General features: G+C 45.2%; 1 protein-coding gene across 1 annotated transcript; it reads right to left on the bottom strand.

Moving 5' to 3' along the window:
- Nucleotides 1-75: 75 nt before the first annotated feature.
- Nucleotides 76-26,044, bottom strand: LOC138358467 (unconventional myosin-VI-like). The gene is made up of 2 exons (XM_069316461.1): nucleotides 25,794-26,044; nucleotides 76-622 (listed from the first exon to the last, which is right to left on the bottom strand). Exons 1-2 carry the CDS (start codon nucleotides 26,042-26,044, stop codon nucleotides 76-78), a joined length of 798 nt encoding a protein of 265 aa, XP_069172562.1.
- Between the last annotated feature and the right edge of the window lie 787 nt (nucleotides 26,045-26,831).

Below are 26,831 nucleotides of genomic sequence, written 5' to 3'. Positions count from 1 at the left end.
TATGATTATTTCTAGTTCCAAAAATGTTCTCTAACAAAAGTTAAAGTTTTCAACTCGATTTCGAGTGTAATTCTCTCAAAGCTGTGGCCTGTGGCGCCCTTCCCTCGTGATGCCTTGTGTGTGAAGCTGTTGGTCTTCCTGGTACGGAGGTCCACACAGCTTCACATCCAGGATGATCTGACACAGCTTCACATCCAGGATGATCCGACACAGCTTCACATCCAGGATGATCTGACACAGGTTCACATCCAGGTTGATCTGACACAGCTTCACATCCAGGATGATCTGACCCAGCTTCACATCTAGGATGGTCTGACACAGCTTCACATGCAGGCTGATCTGACACAGCTTCACATCTAGGATGATCTGACACAGCTTCACATGCAGGCTGATCTGACACAGATTCACATCTAGGATGGTCTGACACAGCTTCACATCTAGGATGGTCTGACACAGCTTCACATCTAGGATGGTCTGGCACAGCTTCATATCTAGGATGACCTGACACAGCTTCACATCTAGGATGGTCTGACACAGCTTCACATCTAGGATGACCTGACCCAGCTTTACATGCAGGCTGACTTGACACAAAGCTTCACATGCAGGCTGATCTGACACAAAGCTTCACAAGCAGGCTGACTTGACACAAAGCTTCACATGCAGGCTGATCTGACGCAAAGCTTCACATGCAGGCTGATCTGACACAAAGCTTCACATGCAGGCTGATCTGTGAACTCCAGGAGAAACTTCTCCAGTTTTCTCTTGAAAGTTTGCACTGATGTTCCAGCATAATTTCTCATAAATTTTGGCAGGAGATTGAAGCCTCTGATGTTTACTGTTTTCTCTTGATTTAGGAAAATACCAAAATGTCTAAATTAAGTTTTATTGAGCTACTAGCTGTACCAGGTTATGCGTTGCTGTGGCTCAGCAACGCATGCGCGTTGCTGAGCCATAGCAACTCTTTATTGTCCCCTCATCCTTCCCACCATTCTCCCCTCGTCCTTTCAACATTCCATTCTCCCCTTCCCCCATTCCCCCACCCTCTCATCCTCCCCTCCCTCGTCCCCTCGTCTTCCCCACCATTCCCCGCCTTTCCCTCGTCCTAGCCACCATCCTCCACTTCCCTATCCCCTTGTCTTCTCCACCATTCTCTATTCTACTGTCCCCTCGTTGTTCCCACCTCCCCCCACTCCCCGTCCCCTCATCCTCCCTACCATTATCACCTCCCTCATCCCCTCGTCCTCCCCACTATTCTTCACTCCCTCATCCGATGCATTCCCAAATGATCTGATGTTCCCATCACTGAAAAATAAGAAGAACAGTTAAAACCCGAGGTGAAAACAATGAAAAATATAAAAATTAACTATTCTCACGAAATGACCGGTATAGTAAACAACACAGCTCAATTCCAACGCAATGTCACACAAAACAATTAAATCAAAATGAAAATAAATTGAAATCCATGAAAATTAAATTTATCAATGCAATCTGAAACCTTGAAATGGAATCATAGCATCTTCAGTAGAGCATGTTTTGCTTTTACGTGCAACAGATGGCGATGTGTTTCAAAAAAGCATGTTTTTACCTGTCACAGGTGTGGCATGTATATAGTAGGTATATAAAAATATGCACGTATTCGAATGTAATGTTGTATCAAAATTTCAAAGCAATTGGTAGAGAGGTTTTTGAGATTTTCCTCACATGAAAACTACCATGAAAAACAGTTTAAAAAAATCATGTGTTTTATTGTCACAGACGTGACATTTATATAGCAGATATATAAGAACACGCTTGTATGTGAAAGGAACGATGTGTTAAAATTTCAAAGCAATAGGTTAAGAACTTTCGGAGATTAGAAACTTTTTACAAACGAACGTTTACATTTTTATTTAAATAGATTACCTAGAATCATGTGATCAAATTCATTAATTTTTGCGAAATGTGTAAGTGCTAATTTGTACAGTAAGCAAGGATTTGCATGTTAGTACGGTCATGGAGATTGCAATTTAGTTGGAATTGCTTTAGGGACACAGACGCTAATTAACACATGCTTATTTAATATTTCTGTAATTCGTAGAACCATAAACAAACATATAAAGTTACCAAATTACCTTTTAATATTAAGCCTATGCTCTAAAAGATACTAATTTCTCATTAGTATCTATTATAAGTAACAGGAGGAATGATGCAGATAACTCATGTGGTGTGTGGTGTGGTAGTTTACCTCCTGACAGTGTTGGTTAGTGTGTGGTGTGTTAGTTTACCTCCTGACAGTGTCGGTTAGTGTGTGGTGTGCTAGTTTACCTCCTGACAGTGTCGGTTAGTGTGTGGTGCTAGTTTAGCTACTGACAGTGTTGGTTAGTGTGTGGTGTGGTAGTTTACTCTGACAGTGTTGGTTAGTGTGTGGTGTGGTAGTTTACCTACTGACAGTGTTGGTTAGTGTGTGGTGTGCTAGTTTAACTCCTGACAGTGTCGGTTAGTGTGTGGTGTGGTAGTTTACCTCCTGACAGTGTTGGTTAGTGTGTGGTGTGCTAGTTTACCTATTGACAGTGTTGGTTAGTATGTGTTGTGCTAGTTTACCTATGACAGTGTTAATGTGTGGTGTGCTAGTTTACCTATTGACAGTGTTGGTTAGTGTGTGGTGTGCTAGTTTACCTACTGACAGTGTTGGTTAATGTGTGGTGTGCTAGTTTAGCTATTGACAGTGTTGGTTAGTGTTTGGTGTGCTAGTTTACCTACTGACAGTGTTGGTTAGTGTGTGGTGTGCTAGTTTACCTACTGACAGTGTTGGTTAGTGTGTGGTGTGCTAGTTTACCTATTGACAGTGTTGGTTAGTGTGTGGTGTGCTAGTTTACCTATTAACAGTGTTGGTTAGTATGTGGTGTGCTAGTTTAGCTACTGACAGTGTTGGTTAGTGTGTGGTGCGCTAGTTTACCTACTGACAGTGTTGGTTAGTGTGTGGTGTGCTAGTTTACCTAATATCAAACTCTTTCACAACTTTTATCTTAGTTTTGTTTACTATTCCGGTTCGTATATTATTTTGTTGGTACAATACATAATAATAAGCCTTGGTGTTCCCTGTATTCCAGACTGACAGACAAGTGTTCGACAACATATCTGTAGAGGGAGGCTTACAACATAACCCTCCCTTTAGCTCTTCTGGAGAGTGTGGTGACTTCTGCGGTAGGCTAAGTAGATAGTGAGACATTATGCTTTGATCGTGGCACTACTGTGGCGTCTTGTTGTGTTGATGCCTTTCTACTCACCTATTTGTTCTTGCGGGGGTTGAGCTCTGGCTCTTTGGTCCCGCCTCTCAACTGTCAATCAACTAGTGTACAGGTTTCTGAGCCTACTGGGCTCTATCATATCTACACTTGAAACTGTGTATGGAGTCAGCCTCCACCACATTACTGCCTAATGCATTCCATTTGTTAACCAATCTGATACTAAAAAAGTTATTTCTAATATCTCTGTGTCTTGTCTAATATTTGTCTTAACGTTTCGTTGTATACCGGCTTGTGCTGAGGTGTTCTGCTGTGGGATATCTTGAGTTGATTTCGGGGCTTTAGTGTCCCCGCGGCCCGGTCCTCGACCACGCCTGCACCCCTGGAAGCTGCCCGTGACTAACTCCCAGGTACCTATTTACTGCTAGGTAACAGGGGTATAGGATGAAAGAAAATGACCATCTTTTTCGCCGGCGCCCGGGATCGAACCCGGGACCACAGGATCACATGTCTTGCGTGCAGTCCGCTCGGCCAGTCTTGGCCAGTGCTGTTTCCCGCAATGAATTCCAAATGACATGAGTTTCTTTCCTTATTATATTAGCGAGACTCAACATTGATCATTTACCTAATTCGTTCATCAGAGATTGTTCTGTAACATTTAACTTTGTTCAGTTTATACATATTTTGTGTTTTCCGGCGTTAGATAGTTTACACACACACACACACACACACACACACACACACACACACACACACACACACACACACACACACTTATGCTCTATGTTCAGGAAGAGATTAGGAAGGGAAGAGAGGACTGGGAGAGGGAATGTGCTCGTATCACAAACGAATTAGGAAGGTTTAGCAGCATGGCTAAGGATAGAGGATTAGTGGGAGATGGGTTAGTGACTGCGGTTGGGATGGGGAATCCCCAGGGGACAGGCTACCAGCATGACAATGAATTACTGAGGAGACGGTCTATTATAATACATGGATTATTCGAATCTAGGGCACCAACTAGACAAGAGAGAATAGAAACAGAAAAATTCGAATTGCACGAGATATTGAGGTGTATTGGAGCAGAGATGGCAGAACGCGAGGTGGATATCAATCGACGGGTTGGACCCTACAATTGTACCAAGAATAGACCTGTTCTGGTGCAATTCTCCAATGAGGAGGCAGTGGAGTACATAATGAGGAGCAAGCATTTACTCAGAGGAAGTGAAACCCATTACAATGTGTTTATAGAGAGGTTTATGACGAAAGATGAGCAAACAGCCCACAAAAATAGATGGCAACAACGACAACGTACTAGCTTCTCAGGTAGTCTCACCTCCCAGGTCACATCCCAGGTCACCTCCCAGGTCACCTCCCAGGTCATCTCCCAGGTCGCATCCTCCCCAACTCAGCCCTCCTATACATCCCCCCTGCCTCAGCCTCCCAAAACCCCCCTGTCCCTTCCACATTTGCACCTCCACAACGATTCCCCTGCCCCTGCTACATCACACTTGTCAGCGACCCCAGTGGGTCAAGCAATGCCCTCCCCAAACCACCTTCCCATCCCCCCTCCCCAAATACCCCTTCCCACTCCCCTGCCCCTTCTACCCCATTGACTTCAATTCCATCTACTCCATCCCAGCTTCCACTGCACCCCTCTTCCACTCACCCCCAAACCCCACCCAACCCTCACCCCTCCTATGCACCTCCAGCCCACATTTAACCCCCTCACCTTGTGACCCCCTAACACCTTCCCCCATCTCCCTCTTCCCCTCTTCTACCCCAAAACCCCCACCTACCCCCGATTCCCCCCTAACTAATATACCCTCTCTTCCACTCCCAGCACCCATGCTCCATTCTCATCTCAACTCTCCGCCCTCAGTAGCCCTCTTCCCCCCAACCTCTCAACCTCTATCTGACTCTCAGTCTCACTCTATTTCTCAACCCCCCTATGCTATTCAGACCCCTAACTTTCAGACCCATTATGCCCTTCCTACCCCCCTAGATGCCCAGACCCCATTCGCCTACCAGGCACTCCCAGGCACCCCCCTAGCGCCCCCCCACTCACCCCCACAGCCCCCACTTGCCCCCCAGACACCCCCCAGTTCCCCCCAGACCCCTGGTGAAAGGGGGAACTCTGACACCCGAGTTTCCAAGAAGAGTCTCAAGGTTTGGTACACCAATGCTGATGGGGTAGCCAATAAAGCAGAAGAGATAAAAGAAAGAGTTAGTGAGGCAGACCCAGACATAGTGGCAATAGTGGAAACTAAAATAAATGGCATGATCTCGGATGCAATCTTTCCAGAGGGGTACCAGGTGATAAGAAAAGAAAGGACACAGAGACAGGGAGGAGGAGTGGCACTACTAATAAAGCGGAAATGGAAGTTTGATGAGCTGGAAAATCCGGGTACCAATGAAGGCACAAGCTTCATACATGGAACTCTGACAGTGGATGGGAAGAAGATTGTAATCTTGATACTCTACAATCCCCCACCAAACAGTAGAAGGCCCAGGCAGGAGTACGAGGACAGCAACAAGACATGTATGGATGAACTGCAGAGGGCAGCAACTTTAGCGCATAGAATGAGAGCGAAGCTGCTGGTCATGGGGGACCTAAATCACGGAGAGATAGATTGGGAAACGAGGAATCCCCATGGCGGGGAGGAGACCTGGGGAGCGAAGCTGGTAGACGTTATTGACAGGAATTTCCTAACACAGCATGTGAAAGAAGATACTAGGGAAAGAGGAGGGGATACGCCCAGCCTATTAGATCTCATTATCACTCAGAATGTAGAAGACATCGAGCAGTTGGAACATGAAATACCACTAGGAGCTAGTGACCATTGTGTCCTAGCCTTTGACTACATGATGGAGCTTAAAATTGTGACCAAAGGACAAGAGGTCCGGGAAAGGAGACTTGATTACAGAAAAGGGGACTACAGAAGGATGAGGGACTACCTGGGAGAAGTGCAGTGGGAGGAAGAACTTAGAGGAAAAACAGTGCAAGGTATGATGAACCAAGTCATATTGAAATGCAAGGAGGCTGAAGATAGATTTATTCCAACAATAAAGGAAAAAAGCAGGAGGGAATATAATAACCCATGGTTTAATAGACAGTGTCAGGAAGCAAAGGTGAGAAGCAGGAGGGAGTGGAGGAAGTACAGAAGGCAAAGGACAGAGGACAACAGGATTAGATGTAACAGAGCTAGGAATGATTACATTAACATAAGACGAGTGTCGGAAAGAAATTATGAGAACGATATTGCAGTCAAAGCGAAAAAGCAACCAAAATTACTACATAGCCATTAAGAAGGAAGATGTCGGTAAATGACCAAGTGACAAGACAGGAAAACAGAAGGGGCATATACAGAAAGCGACAAGGAAATCTGCGAGGTACTGAATGCAAAATTCCATGGAGTGTTCACTACCGAGCCTGAGCAGCTCCCATTGTTAGAAGAGATTACCCAAGATGAAAGACTATCAGATATAGAGGTGACAGCAGAGGATGTAATGAAACAGTTGACAACACTGGATGCAAATTAAGCTGTTGGACCAGACAAAGTATCACCGTGGATACTTAAAGAGGCAGCACAGGCTCTCAGCGTGCCTCTGGCAATGATCTTCAATGAGTCACTTATGTCGGGAGAATTGCCCAGTTGCTGGAAGGAGGCAAATGTCGTACCGATTTTCAAAAAGGGGGATAGGGAGGAGGCACTTAACTACAGACCCGTATCACTGACAAGCATCCCCTGCAAAATACTTGAAAGAATAATTAGGCTAAGACTTGTTGAGCACCTGGAGAGCATTGGGTTTGTAAACAAGCACCAACATGGGTTCTGGACAGGGAAATCATGCCTAACAAACCTTTTAGAATTCTATGATAAAGTAACAAGGATAAGGCAGGACAGAGAAGGCTGGCAGACTGCATATTTCTTGACTGCCAAAAGGCCTTTGATACGGTACCGCACATGAGACTGCTATACAAACTTGAGAGGCAGGCAGGGAGTAAGCGGAAAGGCCCTAGTATGGGTGAAGAACTACCTAACAGGAAGGAGCCAGAGGGTAATGGTAAGGGGCGAAAAGTCGGACGGCGAACAGTAACAAGTGGAGTACCTCAAGGATCGGTGCTGGGACCAATCCTCTTTCTAATTTACGTAAATGATATGTTTACAGGAGTGGAATCATACATGTCGATGTTTGCAGATGACGCAAAATTAATGAGAAGAGTTGTGACAGACGAGGATTGAAGGATCCTCCAAGAGGACTTAAACAGGCTGCAGAGATGGTCAGAGAAATGGCTACTGGAGTTTAACACCAGTAAATGTAAAGTTATGGAAATGGATCAGGTGACAGGAGACCAAAGGGACAGTACACAATGAAGGGGAACAGCCTACCTGTAACGATTCGAGAAAGAGACCTGGAGTGGATGTGACACCTAATCTAACTCCTGAGGCACATATAAATAGGATAACGACAGCAGCGTACTCTACACTGGCGAAAATTAGAACTTCATTCAGAAACCTAAATGAGGAAGCTTTTAGGGCGCTTTACACTGCCTACGTGAGACCCGTCTTAGAGTATGCCGCGCGCATCATGGAGCCCCCACCTGAAGAAACACATAAAGAAACTGGAGAAGGTTCAGAGGTTTGCGACGAGGCTTGTCCCAGAGCTACGAGGGATGGGATATGAAGAGCGGCTGAAGGAACTGAACCTTACGACACTAGAGAAAAGAAGGGAGAGAGGAGATATGATAGGGACATATAAAATACTCAGGGAATTGACAAAGTGGAAATAGATCAAATGTTCACACGTAATAATAACAGAACGAGGGGACATGGGTGGAAACTGGAAACTCAGATGAGTCACAGAGATGTTAGGAAGTGTTCTTTTAGCGTGAGAGTAGTAGAAAAATGGAATGCACTTGGGGAACAGGTTGTGGAAGCAAATACTATTCATACTTTTAAAACTAGGTATGATAGGGAAATGGGACAGGAGTCATTGCTGTAAACAACCGATAGCTGGAAAGGCGGGATCCAAGAGTCAATGCTCGATCCTGCAAGCACATATAGGTGAGTACATATAGGTGAGTACACACACACACACACACAAATGACATGAGTTTCTTTCCTTATTATATTAGCGAGACTCGGCCAGTCTCGCTCGTTATATATATATATATATATATATATATATATATATATATACTATATATATATATATATATATATATATATATATATATATATATATATATATATATATATATATATATATATATATATATATATATATAAGAATCATTCAGAACTTTGTATACCACATATGTCAGGCCAATCCTGGAGTATGCAGCCCCAGCATGGAGTCCATATCTAGTCAAGGATAAGACTAAACTGGAAAAGGTTCAAAGGTTTGCCACCAGACTAGTACCCGAGCTGAGAGGTATGAGCTACGAGGAGAGACGACGGGAATTAAACCTCACTTCGCTGGAAGACAGAAGAATTAGGGGGACATGATCATCACATTCAAGATTCTGAAGGGGATTGATAGGGTAGATAAAGACAGTCTAGTTAACACAAGGGAAACACGCACAAGGGGACACAGGTGGAAACTGAGTGCCCAAATGAGCCACAGAGATATTAGAAAGAACTTTTTTAGTGTCAGAGTGGTTGACAAATGGAATGCATTAGGGGGTGATGTGGTGGAGGCTGACTCCATACACAGTTTCAAGTGTAGATATGACAGAGCCTGATAGGCTCAGGAATCTGTACACCTGTTGATTGACGGTTGAGAGGCGGGACCAAAGAGCCAGAGCTCAACCCCCGCAAACACAACTAGGTGAGTACAACTAGGTGAGTACACACACACACACACACACACACACACACACACACACACACACAACACACACACACACACACACACACACACACACACACACACACACATATATATATATATATATATATATATATATATATATATATATATTATCTTGTCTTGTCATGTGTTGTTTGTTAAGATTTCTTAACATCTTAACAAACCACACAGAAATCATCGATATATACAGCGATAGCAGGCGGCTTGACATCTTCGAGGCACTACACATCAAGAAGTCAACACCACCACTCAACAGCCAATTAATGCACAACTATATTGTACCCACTTCAAGACTCCGCACCAATATAGAAGCATCTAGAAATATGGACCAACAGGCCCTCTACAGTTATTTAGATTCCTTTAATTTACCCAATTTATATCCATTGTTTCGTGTTCTGTCTTGTGTTGAATGTTTTGTTCACCTCATCCAAAACTGTTGTAACATATCACCTCACCCAAATGCGGGTATATAAGATGAAAGTTGTTTAAATAATAGCATGGAAGAACTCTGTTTAGTGTTTGCAGGTTATAGTTGTGTGTGTGTAAACTAAAGTCTTTGAAAATGTAATAAGTTATTACAAAACGCGTTCAAGTGTCGCGTCAGACTAGAAATAAAAATGAATTTTGGAGAATTGATTTATCAATTACCATCAACAGTGAAAAGAAACATTAGAAATGTTGAAAAAATTCGTGTTAGAATTATTAATCTTACTTTTTCGGTCATATTTTATATATATATATATATATATATATATATATATATATATATATATATATATATATATATATATATATATATATATATATATATATAATCTTTGGACAACACCCACCAGTGGGACTCGAACCCAGAAAGCACAACTACCTTCCAGTAGCTGGCATAACTAGTATGCTTTAACCCACTACGCCATCAGACCTTACAAAAGAAGTAGATAGTTCGAGATATATATATCTCAAACATCTCTACCTCCCGAAGGCACCAGATGAGTGAGGGGTCAGTCTGCAATTTTCGTCAAGCCACTGTCAATGTGAGAGAACTCGTGTCCAGCTTATAAGCCTATACTTGCATAAACCACAAGTGAAGATAAACAATCTTTGGACAACACCCACCAGTGGGACTCGAACCCAGAAAGCACAACTACCTTCCAGTAGCTGGCATAACTAGTATGCTTTAACCCACTACGCCATCAGACCTTACAAAAGAAGTAGATAGTTCGAGATATATATATCTCAAACATCTCTACCTCCCGAAGGCACCAGATGAGTGAGGGGTCAGTCTGCAATTTTCGTCAAGCCACTGTCAATGTGAGAGAACTCGTGTCCAGCTTATAAGCCTATACTTGCATAAACCACAAGTGAAGATAAACAATCTTTGGACAACACCCACCAGTGGGACTCGAACCCAGAAAGCACAACTACCTTCCAGTAGCTGGCATAACTAGTATGCTTTAACCCACTTCGCCATCAGACCTTACAAAAGAAGTAGATAGTTCGAGATATATATATCTCAAACATCTCTACCTCCCGAAGGCACCAGATGAGTGAGGGGTCAGTCTGCAATTTTCGTCAAGCCACTGTCAATGTGAGAGAACTCGTGTCCAGCTTATAAGCCTATACGTGCATAAACCACAAGTGAAGATAAACAATCTTTGGACAACACCCACCAGTGGGACTCGAACCCAGAAAGCACAACTACCTTCCAGTAGCTGGCATAACTAGTATGCTTTAACCCACTACGCCATCAGACCTTACAAAAGAAGTAGATAGTTCGAGATATATATATCTCAAACATCTCTACCTCCCGAAGGCACCAGATGAGTGAGGGGTCAGTCTGCAATTTTCGTCAAGCCACTGTCAATGTGAGAGAACTCGTGTCCAGCTTATAAGCCTATACTTGCATAAACCACAAGTGAAGATAAACAATCTTTGGACAACACCCACCAGTGGGACTCGAACCCAGAAAGCACAACTACCTTCCAGTAGCTGGCATAACTAGTATGCTTTAACCCACTACGCCATCAGACCTTACAAAAGAAGTAGATAGTTCGAGATATATATATCTCAAACATCTCTACCTCCCGAAGGCACCAGATGAGTGAGGGGTCAGTCTGCAATGTTCGTCAAGCCACTGTCAATGTGAGAGAACTCGTGTCCAGCTTATAAGCCTATACTTGCATAAACCACAAGTGAAGATAAACAATCTTTGGACAACACCCACCAGTGGGACTCGAACCCAGAAAGCACAACTACCTTCCAGTAGCTGGCATAACTAGTATGCTTTAACCCACTACGCCATCAGACCTTACAAAAGAAGTAGATAGTTCGAGATATATATATCTCAAACATCTCTACCTCCCGAAGGCACCAGATGAGTGAGGGGTCAGTCTGCAATTTTCGTCAAGCCACTGTCAATGTGAGAGAACTCGTGTCCAGCTTATAAGCCTATACTTGCATAAACCACAAGTGAAGATAAACAATCTTTGGACAACACCCACCAGTGGGACTCGAACCCAGAAAGCACAACTACCTTCCAGTAGCTGGCATAACTAGTATGCTTTAACCCACTACGCCATCAGACCTTACAAAAGAAGTAGATAGTTCGAGATATATATATCTCAAACATCTCTACCTCCCGAAGGCACCAGATGAGTGAGGGGTCAGTCTGTAATTTTCGTCAAGCCACTGTCAATGTGAGAGAACTCGTGTCCAGCTTATAAGCCTATACTTGCATAAACCACAAGTGAAGATAAACAATCTTTGGACAACACCCACCAGTGGGACTCGAACCCAGAAAGCACAACTACCTTCCAGTAGCTGGCATAACTAGTATGCTTTAACCCACTACGCCATCAGACCTTACAAAAGAAGTAGATAGTTCGAGATATATATATCTCAAACATCTCTACCTCCCGAAGGCACCAGATGAGTGAGGGGTCAGTCTGCAATTTTCGTCAAGCCACTGTCAATGTGAGAGAACTCGTGTCCAGCTTATAAGCCTATACTTGCATAAACCACAAGTGAAGATAAACAATCTTTGGACAACACCCACCAGTGGGACTCGAACCCAGAAAGCACAACTACCTTCCAGTAGCTGGCATAACTAGTATGCTTTAACCCACTACGCCATCAGACCTTACAAAAGAAGTAGATAGTTCGAGATATATATATCTCAAACATCTCTACCTCCCGAAGGCACCAGATGAGTGAGGGGTCAGTCTGCAATTTTCGTCAAGCCACTGTCAATGTGAGAGAACTCGTGTCCAGCTTATAAGCCTATACTTGCATAAACCACAAGTGAAGATAAACAATCTTTGGACAACACCCACCAGTGGGACTCGAACCCAGAAAGCACAACTACCTTCCAGTAGCTGGCATAACTAGTATGCTTTAACCCACTACGCCATCAGACCTTACAAAAGAAGTAGATAGTTCGAGATATATATATCTCAAACATCTCTACCTCCCGAAGGCACCAGATGAGTGAGGGGTCAGTCTGCAATTTTCGTCAAGCCACTGTCAATGTGAGAGAACTCGTGTCCAGCTTATAAGCCTATACTTGCATAAACCACAAGTGAAGATAAACAATCTTTGGACAACACCCACCAGTGGGACTCGAACCCAGAAAGCACAACTACCTTCCAGTAGCTGGCATAACTAGTATGCTTTAACCCACTACGCCATCAGACCTTACAAAAGAAGTAGATAGTTCGAGATATATATATCTCAAACATCTCTACCTCCCGAAGGCACCAGATGAGTGAGGGGTCAGTCTGCAATTTTCGTCAAGCCACTGTCAATGTGAGAGAACTCGTGTCCAGCTTATAAGCCTATACTTGCATAAACCACAAGTGAAGATAAACAATCTTTGGACAACACCCACCAGTGGGACTCGAACCCAGAAAGCACAACTACCTTCCAGTAGCTGGCATAACTAGTATGCTTTAACCCACTACGCCATCAGACCTTACAAAAGAAGTAGATAGTTCGAGATATATATATCTCAAACATCTCTACCTCCCGAAGGCACCAGATGAGTGAGGGGTCAGTCTGCAATTTTCGTCAAGCCACTGTCAATGTGAGAGAACTCGTGTCCAGCTTATAAGCTTCGGGAGGTGGAGATGTTTGAGATATATATCTCGAACTATCTACTTCTTTTGTAAGGTCTGATGGCGTAGTGGGTTAAAGCATACTAGTTATGCCAGCTACTGGAAGGTAGTTGTGCTTTCTGGGTTCGAGTCCCACTGGTGGGTGTTGTCCAAAGATTGTTAATCTTCACTTGTGGTTTATGCAAGCATAGGCTTATAAGCTGGACACGAGTTCTCTCACATTGACAGTGGCTTGACGAAAAATGCAGACTGACCCCTCACTCATCTGGTGCCTTCGGGAGGTGGAGATGTTTGAGATATATATCTCGAACTATCTACTTCTTTTGTAAGGTCTGATGGCGTAGTGGGTTAAAGCATACTAGTTATGCCAGCTACTGGAAGGTAGTTGTGCTTTCTGGGTTCGAGTCCCACTGGTGGGTGTTGTCCAAAGATTGTTAATCTTCACTTGTGGTTTATGCAAGTAAAGGCTTATAAGCTGGACACGAGTTCTCTCACATTGACAGTGGCTTGACGAAAAATGCAGACTGACCCCTCACTCATCTGGTGCCTTCGGGAGGTGGAGATGTTTGAGATATATATCTCGAACTATCTACTTCTTTTGTAAGGTCTGATGGCGTAGTGGGTTAAAGCATACTAGTTATGCCAGCTACTGGAAGGTAGTTGTGCTTTCTGGGTTCGAGTCCCACTGGTGGGTGTTGTCCAAAGATTGTTAATCTTCACTTGTGGTTTATGCAAGTAAAGGCTTATAAGCTGGACACGAGTTCTCTCACATTGACAGTGGCTTGACGAAAAATGCAGACTGACTCCTCACTCATCTGGTGCCTTCGGGAGGTGGAGATGTTTGAGATATATATCTCGAACTATCTACTTCTTTTGTAAGGTCTGATGGCGTAGTGGGTTAAAGCATACTAGTTATGCCAGCTACTGGAAGGTAGTTGTGCTTTCTGGGTTCGAGTCCCACTGGTGGGTGTTGTCCAAAGATTGTTAATCTTCACTTGTGGTTTATGCAAGTATAGGCTTATAAGCTGGACACGAGTTCTCTCACATTGACAGTGGCTTGACGAAAAATGCAGACTGACCCCTCACTCATCTGGTGCCTTCGGGAGGTGGAGATGTTTGAGATATATATCTCGAACTATCTACTTCTTTTGTAAGGTCTGATGGCGTAGTGGGTTAAAGCATACTAGTTATGCCAGCTACTGGAAGGTAGTTGTGCTTTCTGGGTTCGAGTCCCACTGGTGGGTGTTGTCCAAAGATTGTTAATCTTCACTTGTGGTTTATGCAAGTATAGGCTTATAAGCTGGACACGAGTTCTCTCACATTGACAGTGGCTTGACGAAAAATGCAGACTGACCCCTCACTCATCTGGTGCCTTCGGGAGGTGGAGATGTTTGAGATATATATCTCGAACTATCTACTTCTTTTGTAAGGTCTGATGGCGTAGTGGGTTAAAGCATACTAGTTATGCCAGCTACTGGAAGGTAGTTGTGCTTTCTGGGTTCGAGTCCCACTGGTGGGTGTTGTCCAAAGATTGTTAATCTTCACTTGTGGTTTATGCAAGTATAGGCTTATAAGCTGGACACGAGTTCTCTCACATTGACAGTGGCTTGACGAAAAATGCAGACTGACCCCTCACTCATCTGGTGCCTTCGGGAGGTGGAGATGTTTGAGATATATATCTCGAACTATCTACTTCTTTTGTAAGGTCTGATGGCGTAGTGGGTTAAAGCATACTAGTTATGCCAGCTACTGGAAGGTAGTTGTGCTTTCTGGGTTCGAGTCCCACTGGTGGGTGTTGTCCAAAGATTGTTAATCTTCACTTGTGGTTTATGCAAGTATAGGCTTATAAGCTGGACACGAGTTCTCTCACATTGACAGTGGCTTGACGAAAAATGCAGACTGACCCCTCACTCATCTGGTGCCTTCGGGAGGTGGAGATGTTTGAGATATATATCTCGAACTATCTACTTCTTTTGTAAGGTCTGATGGCGTAGTGGGTTAAAGCATACTAGTTATGCCAGCTACTGGAAGGTAGTTGTGCTTTCTGGGTTCGAGTCCCACTGGTGGGTGTTGTCCAAAGATTGTTAATCTTCACTTGTGGTTTATGCAAGTATAGGCTTATAAGCTGGACACGAGTTCTCTCACATTGACAGTGGCTTGAGGAAAAATGCAGACTGACCCCTCACTCATCTGGTGCCTTCGGGAGGTGGAGATGTTTGAGATATATATCTCGAACTATCTACTTCTTTTGTAAGGTCTGATGGCGTAGTGGGTTAAAGCGTACTAGTTATGCCAGCTACTGGAAGGTAGTTGTGCTTTCTGGGTTCGAGTCCCACTGGTGGGTGTTGTCCAAAGATTGTTAATCTTCACTTGTGGTTTATGCAAGTATAGGCTTATAAGCTGGACACGAGTTCTCTCACATTGACAGTGGCTTGACGAAAAATGCAGACTGACCCCTCACTCATCTGGTGCCTTCGGGAGGTGGAGATGTTTGAGATATATATCTCGAACTATCTACTTCTTTTGTAAGGTCTGATGGCGTAGTGGGTTAAAGCATACTAGTTATGCCAGCTACTGGAAGGTAGTTGTGCTTTCTGGGTTCGAGTCCCACTGGTGGGTGTTGTCCAAAGATTGTTAATCTTCACTTGTGGTTTATGCAAGTATAGGCTTATAAGCTGGACACGAGTTCTCTCACATTGACAGTGGCTTGACGAAAAATGCAGACTGACCCCTCACTCATCTGGTGCCTTCGGGAGGTGGAGATGTTTGAGATATATATCTCGAACTATCTACTTCTTTTGTAAGGTCTGATGGCGTAGTGGGTTAAAGCATACTAGTTATGCCAGCTACTGGAAGGTAGTTGTGCTTTCTGGGTTCGAGTCCCACTGGTGGGTGTTGTCCAAAGATTGTTAATCTTCACTTGTGGTTTATGCAAGTAAAGGCTTATAAGCTGGACACGAGTTCTCTCACATTGACAGTGGCTTGACGAAAAATGCAGACTGACCCCTCACTCATCTGGTGCCTTCGGGAGGTGGAGATGTTTGAGATATATATCTCGAACTATCTACTTCTTTTGTAAGGTCTGATGGCGTAGTGGGTTAAAGCATACTAGTTATGCCAGCTACTGGAAGGTAGTTGTGCTTTCTGGGTTCGAGTCCCGCTGGTGGGTGTTGTCCAAAGATTGTTAATCTTCACTTGTGGTTTATGCAAGTATAGGCTTATAAGCTGGACACGAGTTCTCTCACATTGACAGTGGCTTGACGAAAAATGCAGACTGACCCCTCACTCATCTGGTGCCTTCGGGAGGTGGAGATGTTTGAGATATATATCTCGAACTATCTACTTCTTTTGTAAGGTCTGATGGCGTAGTGGGTTAAAGCATACTAGTTATGCCAGCTACTGGAAGGTAGTTGTGCTTTCTGGGTTCGAGTCCCACTGGTGGGTGTTGTCCAATGATTGTTAATCTTCACTTGTGGTTTATGCAAGTATAGGCTTATAAGCTGGACACGAGTTCTCTCACATTGACAGTGGCTTGACGAAAAATGCAGACTGACCCCTCACTCATCTGGTGCCTTCGGGAGGTGGAGATGTTTGAGATATATATCTCGAACTATCTACTTCTTTTGTAAGGTCTGATGGCGTAGTGGGTTAAAGCATACTAGTTATGCCAGCTACTGGAAGGTAGTTGTGCTTTCTGGGTTCGAGTCCCACTGGTGGGTGTTGTCCAAAGATTGTTAATCTTCACTTGTGGTTTATGCAAGTATAGGCTTATAAGCTGGACACGAGTTCTCTCACATTGACAGTGGCTTGAGGAAAAATGCAGACTGACCCCTCACTCATCTGGTGCCTTCGGGAGGTGGAGATGTTTGAGATATATATCTCGAACTATCTACTTCTTTTGTAAGGTCTGATGGCGTAGTGGGTTAAAGCGTACTAGTTATGCCAGCTACTGGAAGGTAGTTGTGCTTTCTGGGTTCGAGTCCCACTGGTGGGTGTTGTCCAAAGATTGTTAATCTTCACTTGTGGTTTATGCAAGTATAGGCTTATAAGCTGGACACGAGTTCTCTCACATTGACAGTGGCTTGACGAAAAATGCAGACTGACCCCTCACTCATCTGGTGCCTTCGGGAGGTGGAGATGTTTGAGATATATATCTCGAACTATCTACTTCTTTTGTAAGGTCTGATGGCGTAGTGGGTTAAAGCATACTAGTTATGCCAGCTACTGGAAGGTAGTTGTGCTTTCTGGGTTCGAGTCCCACTGGTGGGTGTTGTCCAAAGATTGTTAATCTTCACTTGTGGTTTATGCAAGTATAGGCTTATAAGCTGGACACGAGTTCTCTCACATTGACAGAGGCTTGACGAAAAATGCAGACTGACCCCTCACTCATCTGGTGCCTTCGGGAGGTGGAGATGTTTGAGATATATATCTCGAACTATCTACTTCTTTTGTAAGGTCTGATGGCGTAGTGGGTTAAAGCATACTAGTTATGCCAGCTACTGGAAGGTAGTTGTGCTTTCTGGGTTCGAGTCCCACTGGTGGGTGTTGTCCAAAGATTGTTAATCTTCACTTGTGGTTTATGCAAGTAAAGGCTTATAAGCTGGACACGAGTTCTCTCACATTGACAGTGGCTTGACGAAAAATGCAGACTGACCCCTCACTCATCTGGTGCCTTCGGGAGGTGGAGATGTTTGAGATATATATCTCGAACTATCTACTTCTTTTGTAAGGTCTGATGGCGTAGTGGGTTAAAGCATACTAGTTATGCCAGCTACAGGAAGGTAGTTGTGCTTTCTGGGTTCGAGTCCCACTGGTGGGTGTTGTCCAAAGATTGTTAATCTTCACTTGTGGTTTATGCAAGTATAGGCTTATAAGCTGGACACGAGTTCTCTCACATTGACAGTGGCTTGACGAAAAATGCAGACTGACCCCTCACTCATCTGGTGCCTTCGGGAGGTGGAGATGTTTGAGATATATATCTCGAACTATCTACTTCTTTTGTAAGGTCTGATGGCGTAGTGGGTTAAAGCATACTAGTTATGCCAGCTACTGGAAGGTAGTTGTGCTTTCTGGGTTCGAGTCCCACTGGTGGGTGTTGTCCAAAGATTGTTAATCTTCACTTGTGGTTTATGCAAGTATAGGCTTATAAGCTGGACACGAGTTCTCTCACATTGACAGTGGCTTGACGAAAAATGCAGACTGACCCCTCACTCATCTGGTGCCTTCGGGAGGTGGAGATGTTTGAGATATATATCTCGACCTATCTACTTCTTTTGTAAGGTCTGATGGCGTAGTGGGTTAAAGCATACTAGTTATGCCAGCTACTGGAAGGTAGTTGTGCTTTCTGGGTTCGAGTCCCACTGGTGGGTGTTGTCCAAAGATTGTTAATCTTCACTTGTGGTTTATGCAAGTATAGGCTTATAAGCTGGACACGAGTTCTCTCACATTGACAGTGGCTTGACGAAAAATGCAGACTGACCCCTCACTCATCTGGTGCCTTCGGGAGGTGGAGATGTTTGAGATATATATCTCGAACTATCTACTTCTTTTGTAAGGTCTGATGGCGTAGTGGGTTAAAGCATACTAGTTATGCCAGCTACTGGAAGGTAGTTGTGCTTTCTGGGTTCGAGTCCCACTGGTGGGTGTTGTCCAAAGATTGTTAATCTTCACTTGTGGTTTATGCAAGTATAGGCTTATAAGCTGGACACGAGTTCTCTCACATTGACAGTGGCTTGACGAAAAATGCAGACTGACCCCTCACTCATCTGGTGCCTTCGGGAGGTGGAGATATTTGAGATATATATCTCGAACTATCTACTTCTTTTGTAAGGTCTGATGGCGTAGTGGGTTAAAGCATACTAGTTATGCCAGCTACTGGAAGGTAGTTGTGCTTTCTGGGTTCGAGTCCCACTGGTGGGTGTTGTCCAAAGATTGTTAATCTTCACTTGTGGTTTATGCAAGTATAGGCTTATAAGCTGGACACGAGTTCTCTCACATTGACAGTGGCTTGACGAAAAATGCAGACTGACCCCTCACTCATCTGGTGCCTTCGGGAGGTGGAGGTGTTTGAGATATATATCTCGAACTATCTACTTCTTTTGTAAGGTCTGATGGCGTAGTGGGTTAAAGCATACTAGTTATGCCAGCTACTGGAAGGTAGTTGTGCTCTCTGGGTTCGAGTCCCACTGGTGGGTGTTGTCCAAAGATTGTTAATCTTCACTTGTGGTTTATGCAAGTATAGGCTTATAAGCTGGACACGAGTTCTCTCACATTGACAGTGGCTTGACGAAAAATGCAGACTGACCCCTCACTCATCTGGTGCCTTCGGGAGGTGGAGATGTTTGAGATATATATCTCGAACTATCTACTTCTTTTGTAAGGTCTGATGGCGTAGTGGGTTAAAGCATACTAGTTATGCCAGCTACTGGAAGGTAGTTGTGCTTTCTGGGTTCGAGTCCCACTGGTGGGTGTTGTCCAAAGATTGTTAATCTTCACTTGTGGTTTATGCAAGTATAGGCTTATAAGCTGGACACGAGTTCTCTCACATTGACAGTTGCTTGACGAAAAATGCAGACTGACCCCTCACTCATCTGGTGCCTTCGGGAGGTGGAGATGTTTGAGATATATATCTCGAACTATCTACTTCTTTTGTAAGGTCTGATGGCGTAGTGGGTTAAAGCATACTAGTTATGCCAGCTACTGGAAGGTAGTTGTGCTTTCTGGGTTCGAGTCCCACTGGTGGGTGTTGTCCAAAGATTGTTAATCTTCACTTGTGGTTTATGCAAGTATAGGCTTATAAGCTGGACACGAGTTCTCTCACATTGACAGTGGCTTGACGAAAAATGCAGACTGACCCCTCACTCATCTGGTGCCTTCGGGAGGTGGAGATGTTTGAGATATATATCTCGAACTATCTACTTCTTTTGTAAGGTCTGATGGCGTAGTGGGTTAAAGCATACTAGTTATGCCAGCTACTGGAAGGTAGTTGTGCTTTCTGGGTTCGAGTCCCACTGGTGGGTGTTGTCCAAAGATTGTTAATCTTCACTTGTGGTTTATGCAAGTATAGGCTTATAAGCTGGACACGAGTTCTCTCACATTGACAGTGGCTTGACGAAAAATGCAGACTGACCCCTCACTCATCTGGTGCCTTCGGGAGGTGGAGATGTTTGAGATATATATCTCGAACTATCTACTTCTTTTGTAAGGTCTGATGGCGTAGTGGGTTAAAGCATACTAGTTATGCCAGCTACTGGAAGGTAGTTGTGCTTTCTGGGTTCGAGTCCCACTGGTGGGTGTTGTCCAAAGATTGTTAATCTTCACTTGTGGTTTATGCAAGTATAGGCTTATAAGCTGGACACGAGTTCTCTCACATTGACAGTGGCTTGACGAAAAATGCAGACTGACCCCTCACTCATCTGGTGCCTTCGGGAGGTGGAGATGTTTGAGATATATATCTCGAACTATCTACTTCTTTTGTAAGGTCTGATGGCGTAGTGGGTTAAAGCATACTAGTTATGCCAGCTACTGGAAGGTAGTTGTGCTTTCTGGGTTCGAGTCCCACTGGTGGGTGTTGTCCAAAGATTGTTAATCTTCACTTGTGGTTTATGCAAGTATAGGCTTATAAGCTGGACACGAGTTCTCTCACATTGACAGTGGCTTGACGAAAAATGCAGACTGACCCCTCACTCATCTGGTGCCTTCGGGAGGTGGAGATGTTTGAGATATATATCTCGAACTATCTACTTCTTTTGTAAGGTCTGATGGCGTAGTGGGTTAAAGCATACTAGTTATGCCAGCTACTGGAAGGTAGTTGTGCTTTCTGGGTTCGAGTCCCACTGGTGGGTGTTGTCCAAAGATTGTTAATCTTCACTTGTGGTTTATGCAAGTATAGGCTTATAGGCTGGACACGAGTTCTCTCACATTGACAGTGGCTTGACGAAAAATGCAGACTGACCCCTCACTCATCTGGTGCCTTCGGGAGGTGGAGATGTTTGAGATATATATCTCGAACTATCTACTTCTTTTGTAAGGTCTGATGGCGTAGTGGGTTAAAGCATACTAGTCATACTATTATATATATATATATATATATATATATATATATATATATATATATATATATATATATATATATATATTGTCGGGGTTCTCTACTCGGGTGAGCAACAGTTATACTCAAGGTCACTCACCGTAGCCCTGCGGGTCTTCACTCTATCCTTGCGGCGCCACTGTACGCCAGGAGGGTAGCCCAGTCAATCCCAACCGGCCTCTGATCGAGAAGGAGTGGGAACACAACTTGTTCACTTAACTGTTGTATGCCCGCCCCAACAATAGGGCTCTACTACTAACCACAAGGTCGCCAACTGGTGTTTTCGGTAGCCAGTAACACATCAGTGGATTTGTTGAATTGTGGTAACAGTGGCAAGGACACACTCAATAGATCTGATATCAGGCAGGTATTTACTTCTATCACTCTCTGCTTTCAGGTATTACATAGCCACAAGAAATATGGAGGGGATGATATAAACACAAATGTATTTTGTATTTTACTTAAAACTCATTCAAAGACATCACAAGGTCATATCAATAAGCAATCAGCTGTTTCAGGCGGGAGTCGCTGGTTCCCACACATATAATTTGAACTCACTAAGCTGGCAACACTCCCCCTCTCGTCAATGTCAAAATCAGCTGGGCAACTCCCCCCACGCGAATGTTTATTGCTTGTTTCCCTGGCTTCACGCGCTCTGTTTCTTTAAGTTCTCAAAGATCACTTGAAGTTCGAACACACAATATTTGCGACAATAGCACGTAAATACTTCGCTACACTGATCTTGGGCTCAATCAAACGTTTCTATATTAAACGTGACAACAATTCACTGTCATGGTATTACACACTGCCCTTCATTTAATGATAACTTATGAAGTATTTAACACTGGAGTTCTCAGTATTTCCTTTTGTGGGCGATAACACAATTAATCACTGCACACATGAATGATTATTCAATACACGAGCATAGACATGTATATATATATATATGGATGAATCAGACATCAATAATGATTATAACATAGTTACTGGGCACATAGCCTAACTTCCAAATACTGGCATAATATTATATATATTCTCTCACTATATGATTACTTTGAAGTCTCATGAAAGACATTCTCAACACAGTAAATTCATCAATTACTCCGGGTGCCTGTACACACCAATAATAATCATATATTTATATCGTGAGTACCCTTTATAGTACCACTCTGCACACTGGTGCCTTACGGTGACATAGGTGAGCCTTACTCATGACATACAAAATCCTCAGGCTAAATAATATAGCTGACTAAAGGGGAATTGGGAGGGAAACTAGAATCACCTACTTTCACCTATCCTCTGATGAGAGTTGAGTTGTAGCTCCTGGTCCTGGCTCCTGCCTCGTGTCGGGAACGCCCCCACACACACACTGTCGTGTCCTCCAGGAACTCAATCAATGTCCCACCGTACGCGCGTCGTCTCCGTGCCTTTTCCCAGCAGGTCCGTGCTCCTCCTCGACTTCTTGTAGGGTTGGCGTTGGTCTTCCGGCCGTCGACTTCTCCTCCCAGCTACGGCTGCCCGCCTACGTCTCGGCTGCAGTCGTTCGGATTCCCGAGTAGTTTCTTTCTTCCTCTGCTTCCCAGTGGCTCGGTTCAGCCACTACGCCGTCACAAACTGGTGAACTGCCTCAGACGTCACATACGTCACTGCACAGACTTCACTTCTTCTTGCACAGTACCTGTCCTGGAGCACTTGTTGCTCAATATCCCGTCGATTCCCTCTCTGGTTCAACACACGAACGAAGGAAGACCTCACAGAGTACTGGCAGACTTCGGGTGACGCGTAAAATCCACGGGAGCGGGAAACAACTGTCAAACTGACAGGACCAATCTTCGCACGTCCAACCTCCTTGACGTGTCATGTCAAACTGATTCCCTCACGGAGGATTGGTTCAGCAACTACGTCATCACTGTGGAGCTATCAGCCGTTGCATACGTCGCTGCCTAGACTCCACTCTTGCACAACACCTGTTCCTGGAGCACTTGTTGCTCAATATTCTGTCAATTCCTTCTTCGGTTCAACACATGAACGAAGGAAGACCCCACAGGTGTTGGCAGACCACGGGTGATGCGTAAATCCTCCGGAGTCGGGGTAAACTGTCCAACTGACAGGACCCCCCAGCGCACGTCCGACCTCCTTGACGTGCTGTCTTAGACTGATGGTGCCAGCGCGGTGCGCTGACCGGACCCCCTTTCCTTCGTGACGTCACATTCGCCACGGGAGGTTTTCATTGGCTCCCTGTGCCACATTGCTGTCGGTGACCAATCCGGCGTCACTGACGTCACACAGTTTTGGCGGGGAAACAGGAGAGCCAGCGCCATCTTGGCTTCCTAAAGGGCCTAAACCCCAGGCCAAGATACTCTTGTTTTATAATTTTCTCGGCACTCCGAGAACACTCCACTCTCCCACATATACCAAACTGATGTCTGCTACGTAGAGAACGCTCGGGTAAAGTGGACATGACTCTTACTGCAGGCGTGGGAGAAATATAAGGGGGGAACACCGTCACATACCCCTCCCCTTAAAATAAGAGTCATGTCTGGTTAGTGCATACAGGACAGGGCATCTGCTACTACGTTGTCTTCCCATCGGATGAGTTTAATTTCCAACCAGTATTCCTGCCGCCAATGCGAAACGCTCCTTACGTATCCGTTGACCGTTCTCACGGTCACTCCTGATGTCCATTGTTCCTTCAACATGGACAGAGGACCTTGCACCCCCTGTCCATACACCAGCTGGAAAGATGAGAAACCTAACGATTCCACCACTGTGTTATGCATGGCAAACAACGCAGGACATACTGCTTCATCACACTCAGTTCCCTGCTCTGTGCAGAACACTCTCATCAGCATGCCGTCCTGTACGTAACAATGAGTGGCCCTCTCAGGACCAACACGTCCTCCATTGGACTCATGAATCAATTCGGGGAACTCTATCTGCTGCAGCTCTTCGAGACGAGTGCGGTCCACCTCTAGAGAACTGGTGAGGGTCACCTGCAACTCACCATTCGGGCTGCCTTCGCCCTCCGCTCGTTCTCCGGGTTCCATGAAGAGGTGATCGATTTCCGGACTGTCGGACGTCTCCTCGTCAGCCCTATCAGATCCACACCCTCCGTGTCCTTCGCACTGCCTCGGCATCACAGCACAAACCGGGAACGCCGCCGTGGCGATTCCTTTCTCGTCCCCACAGGCGTCTAACACTCCACCTGTCTCCTCATAGTGCTCTATGCACTCCTCGCCTTTCGCGAGATTCGGGAGGACATATCCTCCACATGCGTCATTTCCCAAGATGACTTGTGCCTCCATTTTGGGCATCGATGCACACACCCCCACCACAAGGGTCTGGCAGCCGTAATCAGAATTCAGAGTCACCTGGTGTAGGGGCATCCTCACTGGGCCTCCCACAGTAGTCACACTTACCACCCCCACACTGGTACTCTCGTAACCCTCGGGGAACAGGGTTTCACTCACCAGGGTAAAATCGGCCCCAGTGTCTCTTAATATCTTCACCGGGATGGGGTCTGCGTCCCCCATCCTCACGGTTCCCTCACACACGAATGGGTGAACTCTTTTCTCCCCACTCAGTACGGGTTCATCCCGCACCCACTCGGACATCTGGCCCTCGACCCTCACAGAAGCAACGTTCCCCCGCTGCTCAGGGTATCTGCATTCCCGCGCGACATGTCCGAATATTCCGCAGTTGTAGCAGCGGACCCTTCTTCGGTGTATCTTCCTCACGCCATTCATTGACTCCTCGGTTTCGGCAACAACTCTTGAGCTCTCAGCTTGGAACTTCTCTACCGGCTCCACAGCAGTCTTTGAGCCTCTCCTGTCTCCACTTGAGAGGTGGGACTCAGGAGAACTCGCTCCTGTCCACCATCCGTCCGTCCTTCTATATCTTCTACCATATCCAGAGCGTATTTGCGGTCGGTGCCGTCCTTCACGGTATGGTCGGAGGGCTTCTTCCAGCATGTCGGCTCTGTCGGCTGCGGCTCTCAGGTCCTTAATGTCCGCCTCCTTTACTCTGACCCTGATCTCAGGAGAGAGCACGGACATAAACTTCTCCATGACCATTAGCCTCTTGACCTCTTCAGCCGACCTCGCTTCTTCAGAGTCCAGCCACTTAAGGAACTTCCTCTCCATGTCCCTCGCCGTCTCCGCATAAGATTTTCCTGGCAAACGGGTAGACTCCCTGAATCTCTTCCTGTAACATTCCGGTGTGAGCTTGAAAGAATGGAGCACAGCTCTCTTTACAGCATCGTAGTTGGCGCATTCTTGGAAGTCAAGCATATTGTAGGCTTCACGAGCTTCACCGGTGAGCCTACCCTGAACCAGCTCCACCCACTCCGCCCTTGGCCACTTCTTCAAGGTAGCGATCTTCTCGAAGTGGTCGAAGAAACCTTCAGCTTCGTTTGGTACAAAGACCGGCAGGTCTCGCTCCCTCACTCGGCGGTCTTCCTGTTGCGGCGGAGCAGGTGCACCTAGTCCTAGTTCAGCTCGCTTCAGCTCCATCTGCTTGTTAGCTTCTATCTCCTGCTGTCTCAGCCTAAATTCTATCTCGTGCTGTTTCAGCTGTGCTTCTCGCTCCTCACGCTTCAGCTGTGCTTCTCGCTCCTCACGCTTCAGCTGTGCTTCTCGCTCTTCACGCTTCAGCTGTGCTTCTCGCTCTTCACGCTTTAGCTGTGCTTCTTCTGTCCTCAGCTGTGCTTCTCGCTCTTCTCTGCGCTGCTGTGCTTCTAGCTGCAGCTTCATTATCTCCAGCTTAACGCTGTGCCTGCTGCCGCTGGATCCCCTGCTGCTCCCACCAATGCTCAGGTGTTCTCCCACACTGGCAGGTGTTTGTGGCCGTTCCTCCCCCAAAGCTTCGTCTCGTGCCCTGAGCTGTGCCATGATCTCTAGTCTTCTCTCTCCCACTCTGGAAGATCTCAGCTTTATCCCAAAATGGTCTGCTATTGCCTGTAACTGTGCCTTGGTGCACTCCTCCAGCACCTGCTCATCTCTAGTGTCAATGAACCTTGTTACTTTATCATCCTCCATCTTGTGCTATGAGTGATAACCTGTACCTGATACCTAATACCACTGACAAGTACCACAACTGCAACCTTTATCTTGATCGTAATCCTGGCAAGGTCGCCAATGTCAGGGTTCTCTACTCGGGTGAGCAACAGTTATACTCAAGGTCACTCACCGTAGCCCTGCGGGTCTTCACTCCAGTCAATCCCAACCGGCCTCTGAACGAGAAGGAGTGGGAACACAACTTGTTCACTTAACTGTTGTATGCCCGCCCCAACAATAGGGCTCTACTACTAACCACAAGGTCGCCAACTGGTGTTTTCGGTGTCCAGTAACACATCAGTGGATTTGTTGAATTGTGGTAACAGTGGCAAGGACACACTCAATAGATCTGATATCAGGCAGGTATTTACTTCTATCACTCTCTGCTTTCAGGTATTACATAGCCACAAGAAATATGGAGGGGATGATATAAACACAAATGTATTTTGTATTTTACTTAAAACTCATTCAAAGACATCACAAG

Source organism: Procambarus clarkii, chromosome 83, assembly GCF_040958095.1.
Source record: "Procambarus clarkii isolate CNS0578487 chromosome 83, FALCON_Pclarkii_2.0, whole genome shotgun sequence".
NCBI classification, from domain to species: domain Eukaryota; kingdom Metazoa; phylum Arthropoda; class Malacostraca; order Decapoda; family Cambaridae; genus Procambarus; species Procambarus clarkii.
This window is presented reverse-complemented; position numbering and strand designations above follow the sequence as displayed.